The sequence below is a fragment of the Fulmarus glacialis genome, unplaced genomic scaffold, assembly GCF_000690835.1.
Source record: "Fulmarus glacialis isolate BGI_N327 unplaced genomic scaffold, ASM69083v1 scaffold11196, whole genome shotgun sequence".
Classification (NCBI taxonomy): Eukaryota; Metazoa; Chordata; class Aves; order Procellariiformes; family Procellariidae; genus Fulmarus; species Fulmarus glacialis.
In genome coordinates this window covers 38,525-59,451 of record NW_009217495.1, presented here as the reverse complement: position 1 = coordinate 59,451, position 20,927 = coordinate 38,525, and the positions used below count along the sequence as shown (strand labels likewise).

The 20,927-nt window shown below is 35.8% G+C and overlaps 1 protein-coding gene across 1 annotated transcript in view; it reads right to left on the bottom strand.

Moving 5' to 3' along the window:
• Positions 1-4,083: 4,083 nt before the first annotated feature.
• The window catches only part of RNGTT (RNA guanylyltransferase and 5'-phosphatase), a gene marked incomplete at its 3' end in the record, with an annotated part of 48,424 nt that continues 31,580 nt past the window's right edge, over positions 4,084-20,927 (bottom strand). The window contains exons 8-9 of the mRNA XM_009579696.1: positions 10,528-10,663; positions 4,084-4,155 (exon numbers count right to left, since the gene is read on the bottom strand). Coding sequence (XP_009577991.1) covers positions 4,084-4,155; positions 10,528-10,663 — 208 coding nt within the window. The remainder of the gene's footprint in view (positions 4,156-10,527; positions 10,664-20,927) is intronic.

The following is a 20,927-nucleotide window of genomic DNA, read 5'->3' as shown; positions in this document are numbered from 1 at the left end:
AGCTGTCCCGGCTATGCTCCCTCCCAACATCTTGTGCACTTGGCAGAGTGTGGGAAGCTGAAAAGTCCTTGACCAGCAGGGTACTTAGCAACAACTGAAAACATCAGTGTTTTATCAACACTCTTCTCATACAAAATCCAAAACACAGCACTAGGAAGAAATTTAACTCTATCCCAGCCGAAACCGGGAGACACATGCACGGCATCCTCATTTTCCAGGGTACTATTAGTAACAAAAGCATTTTAAATTTGTATTTTGACGTGGTACCATTTGAGAAATAACCTCAGAATTAAAAGTAAGAGCGGAAGGGTCACTGGCAGCCAGGTGCCTTTGTAAACAGAAAAGATGCAATTAAACGCTTGCATCTCTGAATTGTGCCCTCAAAATTTTCACAGTACATTTTTAAGATAAGGTTAATAGGCTAATAAATGAGACAGCATGTACTGTGAGCTTTATATCACTTTAAAATGAGGTTTGTAACGGAAAAGTCAGACATGGTAATATTTTACAGGGATTTAAAACAAAAAATTTTCATGCATGAATTCAAAGAGCACATTGGCTGTGGGCAGGATTTATGACCAGCATATCTGTTTACCATGACAAATTTTATCTAATAGCTACAGCATTGTTATGCATAATGACAACCAAAGAAATCTTGATCTTGACTTAATTTAATGCACAGAGCATTAGGAAATTTAATCAAAATTCTATCTCCTTTCTAAACATTAAAATAATTATTCTTTTTCAAGCATTCAGTCTATTCTTACCATTGCAATCTGGTCTCATGAAAACTTGGCTAGAGTTTAAAAATTTAAAGGCCAGGGTTAGAAAGGAAAAAGAAAGTACTATTTATTTTCAGCATCTTTGCTAAGAATGCATTAATCAGATCCTACATTATGCCAGTATTAGCTTTTATTACTTAACTAAAGAAAAAAGTAGTTGCTTAAGTTTAGTGTCTATACATGTATATGTAGCTATTGAATATGATATATATCGGTATATATATCATGAGCTATATAAATATAATGAGAAAAAGCCTCTCAGAACAAGGTTTCTCAGGAACAGCTGTCTCAAAGACGACTGGAGAATGAAGATGTTCTTTTGTGGATTTTTTCTGATGAATAGGGATTTGGATTTACTTGTATTTACTTCTGGGGCTGTTAATTACTCTATTGTCAGCTTCCTCTGCTCCACTAGAATTACCCACCAAATTTGAACTTTTTATTCACTATACAGGTGAAAGAGGTAATGCCATACAGTTACAGTTATTATAATAATGAACTCAACTACATGCAGACACAAATCAGAAAGCTGAAAAGTAACAGGCATTGCAGGGATTTAGCTCTGTACTCATTAAGACTAAACACCATAAGGAATTAGCGTTTTATGTTCAGAGGAATATGAAAAATCCAAATTTCATGTGTGCAGAGCACATGCACAACCAGTGACATAAATGTGGACAAAAAAAACCCTCAATTAAAATTTTAAAAGCCAAATAAATACATGCATTTTTAAGAAATAATTTGTCATTTTTCAATGAGAAAAATTTTCTTAGCGAAAATTTTCTTAGAAAAAAATTTCCATTTAGGTTGTAAGACAAGATAAACTGTGTAACAACTGATTTCTACTTCTAGAAACATTTCACATGCCAAACACGACTTGACAGGATAACGACATCTTTCCCATATTGGTACCATCTTCTCCATAGACAAGCAGAAGTGGCATACTAGTTTTGATGCTTCTTGGATTTTCCTTTACTCTCCATAACAGAATTCTTCCGTATGTCATGATATACTGTTATTTTTTATTCCACCTTATTTCCTCTCTTCTTTTCAACGTAAGGAGCCACCTTGTCCTCTGCCCTACGTCCCTCAAGGCATATTGACAACAGAATACCTGACATTTCTCAAAACAGCACTTTCTGAACTTCAGAGAGGTAAGCCCCAAGTCTGTGAACTAGAAGACGCTCTGGGTACAACTACACCGGTGAACCAACATGGCAAAGGCCTCATCTCTGGCCCTGAAGCCACCAGCTGTCTGACCACGTTCATACTCTCACTCTCCAAAAGAGGATGAGGACATCTCAGAACACCTGCGAATAATGGTCCCTGAGCAATGTTAAACTTTAAACTATTCCTGAGAATTGCTCAAGAGCACTGTAGCCAGCCAGGGCCAAAACTGTGCCAGGGACCATTTTAACTACTTAAAAAGGGGATGAAGTTTCAGTAGCAGGACCCCGCCCCTTGCACAGTTTTATTTCTTAGAATAGGTGTATGCAGCCTCTCAGGGTGGGCTTTGAGAGATGATTTTATGTACTCTGAGTTGCTCTTTATAGAAAGAACCAAGTGAAGCAGAAAAGAAAAAGCAGGGATTGCTCTGGGTTTCATCAAAGACTTGAGGTCAAAAGGTGGGCTTATTTCACTAGCATACAGCTTCCTTTCTATGAATTTGATTCTAGCATGTGAGATGAAAGGAGTGACAGAGCAATGTCATATTTTGAGTTGCTATTAATAACAATCAACATCATGATTCAGACTAAAAAGGATGACAAGAAAAAAATCTTTTTTAATCTCCTGAAGAATCTTTTGGTTTTCCTGACATAGGCATCTCTTATAACACAATGGGATGCATTACCACAAGCTTCGAGAAACTAGCTGTCACAGAAAGAGTGATTAAAAAGAAATGAAGTCAAACGGTTCCATCAGCATCCCTGAAGACTGACTTTTGCAGCAGCTATAGGTGATAAACATCAGAATTCAATACAAAATTTATCATGGAGACAGCCAAGATAGATTATATCCATGTTTTCCCTAAGAATTCCAGTATAGGTCTCTCCCAATCACTGAAACCCAATTTTTATTTTTTCCTTCTTCCTAAGACTTTTTCTGTGTAAACATCTAGAGCCAAATACACAGTACATATTTCAACCAGTCTATTTTCTTGTTTTCCTTCAGTTACTTCTAGAAGGCTGCTGTTGTTTATTCCTGATATACCACAGCAAAATTGAAAAGCGAAGTAACAATAAGCCTCACCGATAACCATGTGATTAAAATTTATAAAAGGTAGGGTTTTGTCCATCACTTTCTCTCATTTTTCTCCCTTATTATTCTCCTTCATTTGTTTCCATAGCCTCTACTCACTGTTAAGTTTCTGTTAGCACTCTCTCCTGATGATCACATCATCCTTGTTTAAAGGTGACTTCCTTTCCTCTTCTAGGTCATACTCAGATGAAATCCTGACTAAGTCTGAAGAAAGATCCTGTGATGTACTGGGACTGAGCTCCATGATTCCATTATGTTCTCCCAAAATCATAGTATTGTACATAAAATGAAAACCCTTACTTTTACTTCCAGCTGATCCATTACTAGCAGACCTCTACTTCTCTTAAATCTCAAATGGACATTTGTCTCTTAAGCACTTAACTTTTCAAATGCCAGAGCTGCAAGGGGCAAATTGAACACAACTATTTATAGTCTGGGATCTTTGGTTTTTAGGCTGAAACTTTAAACATACAGCTTTAAGAATAAACGTACCTTCTCACCATTTCTGCTCATAAAAAGCAACACTGCTCATGGTATTTAGTTAACTTGGACACAGAAAAGCCAGGCTAAGCTCTTTGCCCTATAGCCAGTGTAAACAGGAGAGCCTGCTGTTGAGGACTTAACAGAGGACCAGTTGCCTGGTTTCAAAGAGAAATTTGAGAAAAAGGTGATGGAGCATCCTAACAAGGACCACTGTGATGCTCTGGTAACAAATACACCACTTACAGGCTAACTTCTCCACCCCCTCTCAATTTCACTGCCTAAATAGTTCAAACATGCTCTAGAAATGGCAAGTTTTCCAACAGTGTTTAGCGGACTGTTTCAAACCACCATGTTTTCTTGAGCAGGTGGAAACAAATCAACATCTATTGTAAGGCTGCTTTCAATCTTAATTCTGATGCACTGCTTGTTATCAAGTTACAAAATACCCAAACACTTTCGGTGTTTAAATTTACTCTGAAGCTCTTACTTATAAAAATAAGATTAAAATAGAAATGAGAATCAATAACTAATGATAAAAGCAATAACTGAAAATACTTACATTAAACTTAATAATGTCATATATCAAGTACCGAGGGACAACCTGTCCATTAACCTTGTCGATGATCATTTCCTTAAAAGAAAAGAGATGACATTTACATTTATTTCATGAATATAGAATAACATCAACACATTTATACTTAGTGCACATACCTGTAAGTGTCATGCAATCAAACACTGGCCACATCTTTAGTATCAGGAAGATTTACAATAGGTCAAGATTATAAAAATGTTATTATGGTCCTAAATGTTTCTCGTGAAGCATTCAGTAAGAAGCCAGGAAGCTGTACTAAGACTCCACATCCTGATCTGCAACATTTATACATCAGTTTCCCCACAGCTTTCAAAATCACTACCTTTCTTGAGTGAATAATGAGTTTTTAGAAACCTCAGCAAGAACTGCGATCCTAAGTGAACCATGCACTTTTGGAAATCTCACCTACAATAAGAAGTACAACAGCAAAGAAGTAAAGAAGAAGCATTAACGTCCATTTTCTATGCTCAAGTTGGATCTTTTCACATTAAGAGTGTCCTAGGCAGCAGTGACAACTGCAATTTGCTTGAATGTTGCATTGTGATTAAAAAGTAGAGTTCCTTCAAATGGAAATATCACAGATACTATCTGTAGCACATGAAATTAGTTAACATTCAATATATACTGGTAAACCATCTTGAAAATATGTCAGCTAGAAGAAAGACTATTAACAATCAACATCCAAACACAAAAATGTTTCCTTAACTTAATGGTACATACAAAAATACATAATTGTATCAGCTAAGGATTTTTTGCTGCCATTATCAAGTTTAAATTCCAAATTCACACATACAAGATAAAACAATTGGAAAAGGTGAAAATATTTCACTATAACATGATGAAAATAAAATTGTAAGCTCAAGAATTATTCCAAAAGAGAACCTTACATCAACTCAAATTAATTTTGTTTAGTTTGTTTCTTACTAGGTCAGTAGCATTTTAACGTTTGACAACCTTTTAACTTCTTTTAGAATCCATAACTTCTACAAAGTAAACCCAAACAAGAGTCTCAACATAAGATTGATTTTCAGTCTGTAAACAATTCAAGCTTCTTTAATTGTACCTAGTATTTAATCACTTTTGGCTTTGAAAAATAAGCAAGCAGTTGTAAAAACATGGATTTGTTTTAAAGCAAACACAAAGCTTGAAGCATTTAAAACTAAACCATTGGGAACTATAAGTTGCCTACTTAATATTTTGGAATCTCATCTTCTGTGAACACAATACTGAGATGGAGATTGGGCTTTCACAGCCAAATGCAGCATTCACAGGTGGTGTGAATGACTACCTGAAGTGACCTTACACATCTTTCCATGTTATTAAAAAAAAAAAAACAAAAAGCAACAAAAAAAAAATCCAGTAAGTGAAAAATATTCCTTTGTAACATTACAATACCTTATTCTTAACTCTAAAAATCATTTAGTCACAGGTACTGTCAAATAACACTTGAAAAAGTCTACATGGAAGTGATGTAACAAAATGCCATTCTGTTACTTTCCAGTATTTACGTAAGACACCAGTGAGCTATCAAAGGAACAGCAGATGCAACGCTGCAATGCCTTCTTTGACAATACATTTTATAACTAACTGCAAGAACAGATGGCGTAGGTACACCCTAAGAGAGAAAGAAGGCATGATGTTCAAACTTGGAAGAGTGTGTAAAGATATAATGCAGAAAAAAGTAAGAAAAAAAAAGGGAAAAAAAAATCCCACCAGGAATTCCTGATAGTAATTAGGTGAAATGAATAACAAAGTAAAACTGAAACCAAGGAATGCTACCCTATTTCTTTAAAGTTTCAATCACATTAGCAGGTGAAACAATTTTTTAAAATTCATTTAATTGAGCATATATTACAGGTTTAAGGACTCATTTCCTCAGCATGCATATTCAGAGCCTCAGCTTTGATGCAAAACTAGCATTTGTATGCAAAACCCTGAAAACATTTCAATGGTATTCAATGCCTGGTATTACAAGACTTTACGCCTAATTTTCAAAATCTGAATCTCTGGATATTCAGTTTAAGAAGAATTATAAAATACAGCCAAGAGGACCAAGAATTCTTTTTAAACCTTCTCTGGAATGTTCAGTTTTAACACAGAATTAATTTTATAAAGAAACTTTTTCTCTTTTTCAGACATGTATAAACCTTTTTGACTCTATTACTGGTCAAACTAGCCTCTTTCCTCACATCCTCACTTCTTTTCTTCCTCCCCTGCCTCTTGTTCTCTTTTCACATCCTGACTGAAATCCCAGCTACCAGAGCAAATAAAGAATAGCACAATATGCCTTAGAAGCAGAGATGACAAATTCCTGCACTGCTCATCTCCATCATGACAACAACATTCACTGCTCCGTTAGTTACACCAATACAACTGTCACAAGGCAAAAGTTGTAAAGTGATGATAAGAATGATTCAGATTAGAAATACTCTAACACATCATTCTTTAACAGTCTGATTTCAGAATCTTCCTTGAAATTATGAGAATTGAAAAATACCTCAGGGAGTAGACCTCAAAGGCAAGTTCAGAGAGTGCTGGGAAAATGTAGTATTTGAGAAACTGATCACATTCAAACTCACTCATTCTGATCTGAGTAATAACCTGATACTGTAAGACAATTTTTAGATAACTAAAAACTTAAAACACAAAACCACTCATATGACATGACAGTAGAACACAAAAGTATCTGTAAGACGCACCTGCATCCATGTATTTCCTTTTATAGACCCCATGTAGATTTACAGCCACTATTGTGTGTTTTAAAATTACCACTGTTAGTAAGTATGATCTTCACCACTTGACCATTAGATGCTAGTTTAGGTATTAGTTTAACCTGCGGGCTTGCAGAACAAGGTCCAATGGCCAGTTTCTTTGATGTAATCTGGCAAAACTGTGCTGGTGTTAATCTCCTTTTCTTAATCTTCTGGTGCTGCAGAGCATAGTCTTACAGCGTATTAGAAACAGCAACTGTGCTAAGAGCTTTTAGCTGGATAAGTACCAAAAGAACAATGCTGGACTGACAGCTCATGGACTTTTTCTTTTTCCCTTGAATCACATATCTAGCAAGCAACTTGGACTTAAAGTAATCCAAAATTTAATCACAAAGCAAAGGATTTCATTTTACCAGCCACTTGCAGAATGTATTTTTTGTTGACACAGAGTATGGAATCAGGTCTAATCACGCATCTGTTTATTGTTCCTTTTCCTCCTGTGCCTTGCCTTTCCTTTGTCCATTTACCTTTAACACAATTCTAGCCACTGCTGTATTTCAGGAGTGAAGAGCTTTCTTTTTTTTCCTTTTAAAATCTATTTTGCACAAAGTACCAGCCTTTGCAAACGTAATAAGTTGTAAGTTATGCCATTTCTGAGAGAGCTTACAAATAGCTGAGGTCTGTACTGATACAAAAACATAAATCAATCTCAATCTCGCTCCCCACTTTTGGAGTCCTTGGCCCTCATAAGTCTTCAAGTGTGAACAATATTTTATATATAAATGAATTAAAATATATACAAAATCGTATTGAAATTGTAAAAAGTATTTCAAGCCTAAGAATGCCTCTGCATTTTCTACTCAACTGTTCCAAAGCTAAGCAGAATGCCAAGAAAGTTCCTGAAAATAACTAATTAGTTTTGTTGCATGACAGCCAAAACACTGGAACAAAAATCTATATATTCCCTCAGATAGCAGTACGGATACAAAACACTTGGCTTCTAAAGGAATATTTCATATTATACTAGTCACTTATAGTTAATACTCAAATCAGCTTTAATGGGCTTTGCAGAAAACTTCCTTCCATGCCAAGAAAACAATCACAACTGAAGAGCTGGAGTTGAGCAGAGAGTACTGCAGGAGATCTCTCATCACCCAAGACATAACTGACCATATATATTAAGAACAGTTTGCAAGTAATTTCTGCCTGAAGTGAACCATAAATGCATTTGAAATTCTCGAAGACAACCACATGAAAGGCTTGCACCAGAAGCCTTGAAGCAAGTTAACAGATCACTGAATTCATGGAAATTGCCTTTATGAAAGTTCTATATACACTGTCATTCTAAATAAAGTTAGGGGAAATTACCTAATCTTTTGTATTCTTAACGCTAGTATTTGTTTTGCTGTATGGCATTGATATCTCTGTTTTGTCTTTCCTTCTTTCTCATACTTTTTAAGATTACTGTAAAGCAATGCCAGTTGGGCCACCTCATTCTATACTTTCATTCTCTGAAAGAGAGAAAGCTACTTCAAGGGCAATAAATATGAACTACTTCAACCTGTAATTAAAGAATTAACTTCAAAAGCCCTTCAGCACTAATTAGCAAAATATGTTAACACAAAAAAGCCAAATTTTTCTTCCCATGGATTAAAAGAAAGAAAGAAAGAAAGCATGCATATATCCAGAGTAAAGGAACAGTCATGGAAATTATTATTTGGCACCAACATTAAACAAATATTAAATCAGGAAGTTAAGTTGTTCTGATGCTTCAAATAATAGGCAAATTTTATTCTCAAACCTGTTGAAAGGAATTTCAATTGAAAAGAAAAACATTCCATCAACAGCTTTTTCTTTTTTTTAACTGACCATACTTATATAAATTTTGAAATCTGTACTATGGAAAGTATTTATCCATTGAAAGGTTTTGGTTTGATCTCAAGGTACTTCATTCGACCAACACTTGTTCATTTAATGTCATTTTGCTTTCCACTTCATGGTGGGGGGAAAAAAACAACAAAAAAAATCACATTAAGACTAATTTTATGCAAATAAAGTGAAATACTAAAATGCACTATAACAGTCAAACTTTTACAAAAGAACAAATTAAGCAAAGTTATGTCCTGGGTAACTGAGAGAACTTCATTTATTCTTAAGAGACTTAAACTATAGATCTGGGAAACACAACACACCAGGTCAGAGCACCTCTCTCATGCCCCATAGCCACATTTACGCACATATCTCAATATATGTGCATCCCTGTCTTCCACCATGTATATATTAGCCACCCTTCCTAAAACATCTGTTCTGAAACACAAAAAAAAGAGCAGCAGTTTCCCTGAAGAACACCTAGGATTGCACAATATGTACACTGGCAAGCCATTACTTTCTCAAGAGCCTTAGAAAGAGCAGGGGAAAAAAAATAGTACCAGGCTTTTTATCTCAACAGTATGGAACCTGATGTATATCATTAAGAATATTATTATGTACGTCATTAGGAAGCTGCCTGGCTGAAGAGGCTCCTACCAGACACAACAGCTTGTGCAACCACTTTTGAGCTGATAGCATAGCATTTCTTGCATTATGCTCTCAATTTTTCAGTGAAGCAGAGGTGGTGAAAAATATTCCCTTCTCTGTCCCCAAGACAATACATTGTTCCTTGCAATAATTATCCTCACAGATTCCATTTATACATGCTTCACATATAAATGTGTGTTCAGTAAGACAGATCATTCACGAAAGTGACATTTCAAAAAGGATACTGACAACAAAGGCCTGAGAAAGGAAAGAAAGTTAACAATGACAATATGGTCTCCCGTATCCGAAAGGTGCATTAGGCTTCAGAAGACCAATATGGAAGATCATCTCAGATATTCAGTACTTCAGCAAGCAAGAGCAACAGCAATGTATAGAGCCTTCAATGCTACTGCAACATGATACGAATCTGCATTCATCTACGTTGACAGGTATTTAGTATAAGAGTTCATGAAGTTCTTTTGCTCATCTAAAATAGGAAGGTCAAGAAAGGAACAATCTCTTCTTGTGGCTACTCTTCTGAAAAGTTTACTGAGAATACTCCAGCCTTCAAACAACAAATACAGATATTTTACAGCTTCTTTTACAACTAGCTTAAAAAGGTTCATTACCAAGTTTACATAATTTAAATTAGCATGACAACTTAGAAATGTTTTAGTCTTAAACAAATATAATTAAGCCATTGCTGAATCAGTCAATAATTCAGATGAGCTGAAAATAAAGGTGACAGAAGCAAAGACAGCAATTCACAAAGTCTATCAAAAGATGATGAAAATTTTATCAAATTTTAGAAATATTTAAATTAACTGGATCAAATTGACCATGGTTACTGTATCAAAATATAAAGCTATAACAAGAGATGAGGTTTTGCAATAATTTCTTTAGATTCTCTTCAAGCCTTTTCTCATACTCAGAGTATGTCATCTCAATACCTTGATTTATTTCAAAGACAAAGAGCTCCACCCAGGGCTGTCGTCACTGCTATTCTGTAGATAAGAAATGACTTATTAAGTGTGATTCCCACATTCTGCCAGGGATTGAATCTATATTACTCCTGCACTCCCATGATTCACTCATTGATCCAGGACTAAAAACTTGGCCCTGTATCTGAACAAAAGCAAACGGCACTGAAATTGTTACAATAATTATACAGTATGCTCCTTACCCCATCCAGAAGAGTGTTTGTTAGATGTGTGCGAAGATCTTTACGAAACGGAAATTCCAGATTAGATACATGAAAAATCGAATTGTCTCTATCAATCATATAAACTTCATTCTTGCCATCAATAAGCATCATGTACCTGCAAAGGCAATGTTAAGATATTATACTCAACCATACATCCTCTAAATCTCTACTATTTCGATTTTTATTAAGTGCTAAGAAAAAGCAATCATGACAGACATTATAAAAAAACATTTTAGAAGGAATTTTTTACAGTTAAAAGTTTAAACCTATTGTTTCAGGAAAGTAGATAATTCAGTTCAATGCAATTATCACAAAGAAAATATTTCAAAGATGAAAGTTCAGCATATACATATATAAGAATATTGCTGTGTCCAGATAAAACAATGCCTGAAAATCTCTTAAAAATAACAGAGGTTTTAATGCTGTAAGAAATACATGAGGATAATTCAGTTAGATTCAGCTAAAAGATCTTTCACTCCAGTTTTTTCTTTAAGTGGATCAGAACTTTGCCTGGTATAAATCTGCAGAGTTTCATTCAAAAGAAACACCTTTCCTGTCTATCACTGGTTATCTAACACTGCAGTATTGCAAAGTCCCAGCCAACTATCAAGCCACTTTTCATTAAAATACTGACAAATTTAGCCAAGGTACATTCCTCTCACATTACACACAAAGAAAACCCCAAAGCTTACTACACTATCACCAGCAACTTGTGAGCTTGGTTCAGTTGCAGACATCTGAATTTTCTAAAAATTTCTTTACATTATGACATTACTTGGGAGCCCAAGCCATTATAGAGGTATACCTCTGTAGAGGTAACATTCTGCACACAAGAAATACCAGTGAACAAGTAGAAAGAAAAAAAAGAGTGGAAAAAAAGATAAAAACCACAAGAGACGCTAAACAGCATGATAGCTGTAACACACCTTTGTAAAGTTTTCTTTGCTCTTTGCAGCAAGAGTACTAAAGTAGTTTCAGGAAGAATAAAAAGGCAGCTGCGCAGACAAAGGTCTTCTCGAACTTGTGCAGCAGCCTAAACTGAAGAAATTTCAGTGGAAACTAGTATCAAAGGCCAGCTGCAATGAGTCAACATCTTGTCAGTGAATGAGAAGTAATAAAGGTGCTGAGCGTATACCACAAGCAGCTGAAAGTGAAGACTAGCAGCTTGAATCTGATATGGTAAAGGAAGATAGAAACTGCTGATGGGGCTCAGAAGATTGGCAAAGCAAAAAAGACCAGAAAAGTGCCTTTCTGGAATCAACAAGATGTGCAGCTTAAATAAATACTTTCTTTCAGTATTATGACTACAATCATAATTCACTACAGATCAATTCAACTTGCATTTCTCCACACACAAGATGAGTACTTCAAGATGGACTTGATGATCTTGAGGGTCTTTTCCAACCTAAATGATTCTATGATTCTATCAGTTGGGGGAAAAAAAAAAAAAACCAACCACAAAAAAACACCACAAAAACCCCAAGACTTATATGAGCAGAAAACCTAAAGTCAGGGGCAGGGGGAGTAGATTAAATCAATGCAACATTAGGAGAGCTGAAAGCTGCACATGAGACATGAGATGCTTTATGAAAAAAAAAAATTCAATATACATTCAACTAGATAACTTGGTGCCAGTTCTTCAGAAGCAAGAATGATCTACAGACAACATTCATTTTTCAAACCGTGTAAATTTATTCAAAACTAAAACTAATTATAAAGAGCACATTGTGTTTTTCTCACCAATTAAAGAATCCATGGGGAGGGAAGAAGAGGTGTGTAAGTAAGAGGAAAAAAAAATATGCACACTACTTTACTTTTAATTTTTTAAATAATCTTAACTGGACATCTCTGCACTCCCATATTCATTGCTGTTTTAAGTATATGCTTTCATTGTAATTTGCCTCAATGACAAAGTAGCATCAGAAACAAGTTCTAATGCTTCAAGAGCTCCAGCACTTGAAAAAACATACTTGCATCATCATTACAAATGTGATACAATAACATCTTACAACTGCTTTGGGGAAGGGGGAAAAAAAAAACCACCCACAAACCACAAACAGTTAAAAGCTTTGTTTTCAGCCACCTAAAACATCTACAGGTTCAGACGACACACAGAAGGTTTCATCAAAATCTATTAATCTAACATCAAAAGTCAGAGTAGCACACCACCACTTTCTCTAGATCTTTCACTCAAAACAGAATCTATGGAAATTTACTTAAGAGTTGGTAGCTGGATAGCCCACCACCAACTAGTGATGAGAATCCTTCTCTTTCAAACCAGAGCACTAATGTTACATCTCTCCTCTGATGATTTCTTTCTTTTTAAAATTTGTCACTGTTAGCTGTTTATACCATACATTCTAAATGGCAGGGTCAACAGTAGTTGCATGCACCTTACATCTTACAACTGCATGCAAAAGAGTTCGAATCAAAGATCACCAGGAATCACAATCATATCTTACTTCACAGAGCTACTGAGAAACAACATGTGCTTACTTTGAAGACAAAAAAAAAAATTTGGTCTCAGGACAATAAATTACCTTAATGTAGGCCCATTTGTCACAGGTCTTATGACAATATATTTGCCTAACTTAGAAGCTGAACAGTTCTCTGCATGAGAAAGACATTAGACTGACAGAGATCTCAGTTTTGAAAGGGTTTTTTTTGTTTGGATGTTTTTAAGTTGAAAGTCTGAAAACACCTCCACCTCCCAATTTAATAGACTATTGAAAAAAAACCTCTGAATGTGGTCCAAACAACAAAATTTGTCAAAATTCTAATTATTACCAACATAAGATAGAAGAAATTTGGTCAAGGATGGACTGACACCAGAAGTGTTCTATGAGCAGCTGATCACTGAAGATGTGCAAGAAGCAAAAGAGATATGCAACCATGCCAAGGTTTTGGTGAAATGGAATTTATTAATTAATGAGGGGGTTTGGTTGGTTTGGGTGGGGTTTTTTGTTTGCTTGTTTAACTCAAAAAGCGTAAGTTCACGTGCTTAACATCAGGCTTTAAGTTTTCTCCAGATGACACTTCAAGCTTTCTTGGAGAAATCTTGTAGACTGCTGATCAATACATTTTTGAATATTATCCAGATGTGCCCTGACCGATTATCTTTGAAGAAGTTAATTAAGGTATTAGCAGCGTAAGCACTTACACCAGAATAGAGAGAGTGCCTCTGGGCAACACCACATAGGCAAAGAAAGAAGAACAATTTCTCAAATACATTCAATAGGAACTAAAAGAGCACATAAGAGCTTAACCGCCATGCATTGTATTGCATACTGTGAACACTGCTTGCTATTACAGCTATACATTTATTACTAATTATCTCCATTGCATAAGCTCCAATTAGTAACCAGATTAGATTGTATTAGATTCTGTGCAAGTACACAAGATGACATGGTCCCATATCAGATGGCTCAATCTGAATTTAAAACAAGACAAGTGAATAAAAGAGCAAGAGTGGAGCAGCAATAAGAGCAATAACAGAACTGCTCATTCACCTTTGATAACTGTACATGAAAGCAGAGAATCGCATTTGAGCAACAAACATCACCTCTCCAAACTGCCAATCCAACTACTACAAACCAGCCAGTTTGCATTGCGACAAGAGTTCTGACAAGCGAGTTAAAGAAAAAAGGGTCACGGTGTCCACACAGATTAATCTCACAAGCAGATAAAGTATCTACAGTCATAGAAATGGTAAAATCTGAAGTTTCATTAGAAGCTACTTTTCATTCACTTCTGGTCTTGAGGCAAGGTCCGTTATTAATTCTAATTGGACATTAGAATTAACACGATAATTCAGGAAACAGGATGAAAATTTCATTAGCAAAGAGTTACAGCTCTTGGCATTAGACAAGCAGATCTCCAAATCACCTACCAGAGTATTAATAACTTTAATCTTTGAAATGTCAACCACCAAATATCATCTTGAAAAGTTTTCTCTTCAGAAATCAGTTATTTTTAGCATACTGAAATAAAGGCAACTGTTTCAAAGGCTCATTTGCCTCCATGTATATCCTGTTCATAAGTCCACGTCAGTTGGGTCCAAAATACATGCTAGAAGAACGATTTTATTACACTTCCATTTTTAGTTTAGTCTGTTCTGGTGGTGGTGGTGGGTTTTTGTTTGTTTGGGGGGTGGGGGAGGTTGGTTTGGGGTTTTTTTGAGTGTTTTTTGTTTGTTTGTTTATTGTTTTTTGTTTTTTTAAACACAATTCTGAAGCTGACTGGAGCTACATTGAAAATGATAAGGTAAAAACTGAGGTTCTTCCTTTATCTGGATGTTTAGTATTTTTCACCATTACATTTGAAAGCACATTTCAGGAAATATTATTTAAGGCAAAATAAGGTGAATTACTTGGTCTCCCTCAACCTACAGTCATTCAGACTCAGGAACAAGAACAGAACTGTGTCTCCCAAGCTCCAAATCCAATACTGCACCCACCAGAGCATGTGGCCTCTATCCTCTTTCCCAGCTTATTAGGATTCACAAAACCGGCTTTGAAAATACATCCCAACACAGTACCTCACATTCAGCACAGTGCTTGCCAAAACACATCTATGGTGAAACTGATCTCCTAGAAGTTCATGGAAGTTTTGTCATTGACTTCAATTTTATGATGTGCCTTACCTACATTTAACTTATTTCCCTCAGCCAAAATCCCAGCAACTATCCTAGCAATAAGGTTACATCTGTTAATTTTGTACTTTACAGGAGTTTTAAAACCTTAAGTATAATTAAAAAATATAGCACAGCTTCCTCAAACTTTGAGCCCTCATCTTCTGAATTTGAGTTCAACACAAAATTAATTTTCAGAAAAAATCTACAAGTAGCAAATCGATTAGAATTTTTTTTTGAAAGGAAGCTTAAAAATCCAACTCCTATAAGAGATTTCTTTACCCCACAGTATTTCTTTAGACGGGCTATATCAAAGAAGATTGTTTGCTTTGACACAGTATCGTCGTCACCGATTTTTTTTTCCCTTTTAAAATATGCTTGTGTCTGTATTATCACATTAAAGAATACAAAATGTAAGAAATTCCATCATCAACTCTAAGTGCAAAATACACGGCAGCTCTCCATTCCCAGGGGAGTTCATTACACAGCCTACAATTCAGTCTTGTGAAAGCACTACCCTCCCACACAAATAAGCATTACCCAACTCAGAATAACAATTAGCATCACTAATATGTTCACTGACACAGAGGCAACAACAAAATCCTGCTGCAGATATAATTTTCAATTTCTTAATTTCCTTTTATGATTGGCAACACTTCAAAATCATGAGCGCGTCTGCAGACCGATCACCTAGGATGAAGCCAAGCCACTTGAGCACTTAACTTTGGATCCTGCCACTCCCTCCTGGCAAGAGAGCATCAACTTCTGGCCAGATGCATCAAACGCTGCAGTAAGGGCCAGCAGAATGAAAATTAACAACTGCCCTCTATCCACTGACAAAAGGAGATCATCTATCTGTGTCACTAAGCCGCTGCAGTTCCATGTCCTGGCCTGAATCCAGACGGTGCTGGGTCTAGAGTAACAGTTTAAATTAGACGAGTTTGAAGTTGGCCTGTGGCAGATGGAGCAATACACCCTAAAGTCCCGATAAATGGCGAAGGCTTAGCTTGCTTTCTTCTCTTGTATTAATTGCTGCTGGCAATGGTCGCTGCTTCAAACTATGTCTCCTGAAGGATGACAAAGCCTAGATACAGGGACACTAATACAGGAAGTTACGTGAAGACTCACAATGTTATTTTCAGTGTGTAAACAAAAGGAAAACAACGTCTTTTTAATCAGCACACTGACAGCTCTGTCACAAATACCATTTTCACACTTGTACATGTTTTCATTTGCCCAAGTACATAGCATATCAGCCAGCAAGAAACGCTGCTACACATAAGTAGCTGTAGAATTATGTATTTGACTTGATAATCCAAATTCTAAATAAAATTTTTAAAAACCACACACACAGAGGCCCTTGGCAGTTAGTCTGCTCTGAATATACCAACACTTTATACTTCTCCCGCATATTTCTAAGTTAAATTCTGCCATCAAGAGTCTCCCCAGTATTTTAAAAACAAAAAACCCCGTTAGATTCTGACTGACAGTAATTTCCAATTAACAGCCTCCAGCTCCAATATTTCTTATTCATGACCCTGCATTTTCTACAACTAAATATCCTTCCAGTTTTATTATTCTGCTCCTCAGTGAATTCAGTGGCTTGTCTCCCTCATTTGTTTGTCAGAACATACTTGGTTTCTGTTTCAAAATTCTTAATGACAATATAAAATTAATATTCAGGAACTCCACTTGTGGCTTTCTATACATTTTCTTCCAAAACCATCCACTGCCATTTTCTTTCAATCCATTCTTTACCAATCTTACAATTCTAGCAATCCTCATTAGCCTTAGTCTCTATAATAAATCAAAATTTTGTCGAAGTCCAGAAGCACGAGATCTACCACTATTCCTGCATCAAAAAAACTATTTTCCCTTTACGTGGTATACAAACTCCTACCAAAATGGTGGAACTCAGAGGAAATACCATTCCTCATCTATACTGAAGACTATGTTCCTCAGTCCTTCTGATTCCATTAACTACTTCCCTTAATTTATCCAAATCCATCATTTTAGAAAGAGAGAATCTGCATTATTGATCTATTTTTACCTCTCATTACAATCATAATGTTCTAAGTTTAAAGCAAAGCCTTTTCATCAATGACCCAAACTTATCTTCTACAATCAAGACTTTTTTTTTTTCCCCAATATTAAAATACTGTGTTACTAGGTTGCTGTTTAGTGAGTAAATGTATCTCATGTATCTCTTATTACATTCAGCAGCACCTGGATTCATCACTGGTCAAAATTCTCCACCAATTCTCCACTCTCGAAAGAGGGCAGAGTTCAGCTTCTGATTAAGTTTCATAATTATAAGGTGTCTACTTCAGGGTGAAATGAATAATTCCCTAGGCTTCAATAACTGTGTTGGCTAAACTCTTATTACAGCAATGGAGATCTAGACACTCAACTTGCATTAGATGTTAAAGTGTGCTCATAGTGACAACTCTGATGAGACAACTGCAGCAGATTCAGCAGTAACCCAGAAGTTTACCTTAAAAATCCTGTAGTGATTTTTTAAAAATCTGAACTCCATAACATTTTTTTATCCTTCAGCTATTATTAAAATAAAATGTTACCCCTCAAACTTTATTTTGTATCTTTCCTAAACAATGAATGCTTTCCAATACTCATGTTACAGCCAAGAGAGTTATCCTAGCATATCTGCTATGCCAATGTCTAATTTCATGAGAAATTAGAAGGTTCCCAATATCCAGCTTCATGTTCTGAATCACTCGTTCAAGCTACTGCTGCCCTGACTTGATGCTAGTATGGAAAAAAAAAAATTTTGTCTTATTGATCACCTCATATATCACAATGAAAGGGCTATGCTTAATTTCGATATTCATAGAATCATAGAATCATTTAGGTTGGAAAAGACCTTTAAGATCATCGAGTCCAACCGTAAACCTGACACTGCCAAGACCACCACCACTAAACCATGTCCCTAAGCGCTACATCTACACATCTTTTAAATACGTCCAGGTATTGATGAATTGATATTCATCAATTCATCCTTCTTATTTGAGACCACAGAACTTCATTTCCACAAAATTCATTAAGGTGGTATTCCCCACATTATATATACTTTGTGGCAGTTACCACTGTAGGATAACAGATACCTCACAGCTTATACAGGTATTCAGTCTCCATAATCTTTACTACTCATCAGTTTCCTCCACTGTCACCTCACTCAACATCAAATTCTTTTTCTTATTCTTGCCTGTCACCACTCTCCTTTAAATCCTCTGAATGCAAGTTTCCCTTTTCATTTGCTCCCCTTGACAACCCAAGGTCCAGAGAAGATTTTTTTGTGACTGTTATGACCCTGAAAATCACCAGAAGTGAGGCAGTGAATCTGCAGACGACAACATTTACTACAGAGATCTTCAGAATGCCCTAAACTACAGTAATGAACAATGCAAGTTTCGATATCCAAAAGGTATCAAGACATAGGCAGGAAAAGAGAGATATGACCACACTTCCCCACCTTACGAGGTTCTAAATTAACTCTGTCAGCCGAGAAAGGTAATATAGCAGTTACTTTTTAGAGGTCATTGAGAGCACAGAAATGCATCTGCAGTCAAAAATACCCAGCAAACAAATCATTAGGTCACATAAATAACAGTAAGGTGCATAATACAAAAATAATGTTGCATCATTATACAACTTACTGGTATCCCCTCACTTGGGATACTATGTGCACCAGCATTCATAGGGAAGTCAGTTTTCGAATAAAGGAGGTAGCGATAATACTATGGAGCATGGAAAAACGCATAAGTAGTGTGGAAACTCTATCGTTTCTTCTAATAAAGTATCATAGTTTAGACTGAGTTCAATCTTCAGTAAATCAAGGATAAAGATGCCTTTAATTAATTTAATAGATGGCAAATTCAAAAGCAATGTAAAACTACATTTTCTGTCTAAAGTATTATTAGACTGTGAAACTCTGCAACACAGCTGGTAAAATGAAGAATTTAGCAAGGTTAAAAAAGACTATCCAGTTACGGTGTTTTTCTTGACTGCCTTCCAGGGTTTTAATTAAGTTAGAGTGCTGTGGGGGTTTTGTTTCTTTATTTCTAAAAGGATATTAAACGTTATGAGTTAAATTTGAAGTCATCTTGTTATCATTATTTGACCTACAACAAAGGGTAAATTAATCTACAACTACTATATATTGAAGAGTTCTCACCGTGCGTTATGACGTATCTGGTGTAAAAAAAAAGAATTGTTAACTAGCTTGAAAAGATGTGACCCAGTACAGAAACTGTATACTAACATCTAGTATTTTAAATACTAGATTCTCTTTGTTTCACCCATATTTTAATGATGCTAAGTGGTCAAGTACCTATTAAAGTACATTTCTACACTACAGACTATTGAACACTATTGGAAAACAACTGTACAGTATAACGTTCTGATTACTTTTTTTAAAAGCTATAAGATTAATGGAACAAAATATACCTCAAGCTTGACTGAACTACTGAATTCTCTTTTAATTTATTAATATTATTATTATTATGATGTATTGCAGATATTGAGCTTCAAGCTTGCTTGAACTTGTTTGACTCCATCCCTCCTCCACAAATTTTACTCTGAAAATATCTTGGAGATTTAGAGGAAAATTCATGCCTGAAGCAACGGGCTCAAAAAAAAAAAAAGCAAAGCAGCAGTTACACAATGGTATAAGAAAGAAAAACAAATTAATTTAGCATCAGATGACAAGTAGTTACATTCCTTCTTTCCCCAAGCAAAAGAACCATAATCTCTCATGGAGGCCCATAACATAGCAGGCAAGAAAAGAGTATCACAGCTTTGAAAAAGGAGTTTCCCTTAACTTTGAACTCATTATGCCAGAACGTATGCTGGGTCAATTCTGTCTACATAACAGGCACAAGCCACAGAAGAGCACAACTGCCATTTGTGCTCACAGATTAGAAGATCAGCTCCAAGGGAAAGGGCTGCCCTAGATACTTCTATAGTTAAACTGTACATACTGAATGTCATTCTTCCCTGAATAAGCTTAAGCCATTACACTTCATGGATGTGCCCGTAATCCCCACAAGGGAACCAGCAGCACAGGATGCGCTGTTCCACTATTAAAAGTGGTCTGGGAGAAAGGAAAATAAATAAATAAACCATTAATCACTGATACTTGTCACTTGAACATCAGGTATGCACGCAGGCACACCATTTATCTTGATCTAATTAGAACATTTTAGGACTACAGTTGAATACTCTAAGATTAGTATTCATAGCACAAGCTATATAATAAGCATTTTAATGCATTAACTATTTATAAATAAACACAAGAGTTTGCTTAGAAGACAATCCGTCCAAATATTCAAACAGTTATATATGAATAATCAGTCAAGTAGTACTTTTCAAAGAGCTCAGAATTGTGACCATAAAACTTTGTGAGCTGTCAAAAGGCTTCAGAACTGTGAAGCATCAAGCCTGCTACTTCACAAAATATACCTTCTGTATGGTATCACATCTGCAGTGCTCCTTAACCACTTAAGAAAGGGACACAAAAACAACAGCTTCCTTCTACCGCTTCTTTTCATAGTCTTGACGCTGTTGCAGGCACATATAAATGAGAAATCACAACCTAGAGTAAGAATGCCTTCTTTGACCATTCGAGTCAATTTGGATCCAGACTGGGGATGACATGTTCTGTCACACCTATTTATTCATTCCTCTACCTTGATTCAATGATTTAAAAAACAGACTTCAGGAGATGGAGAAG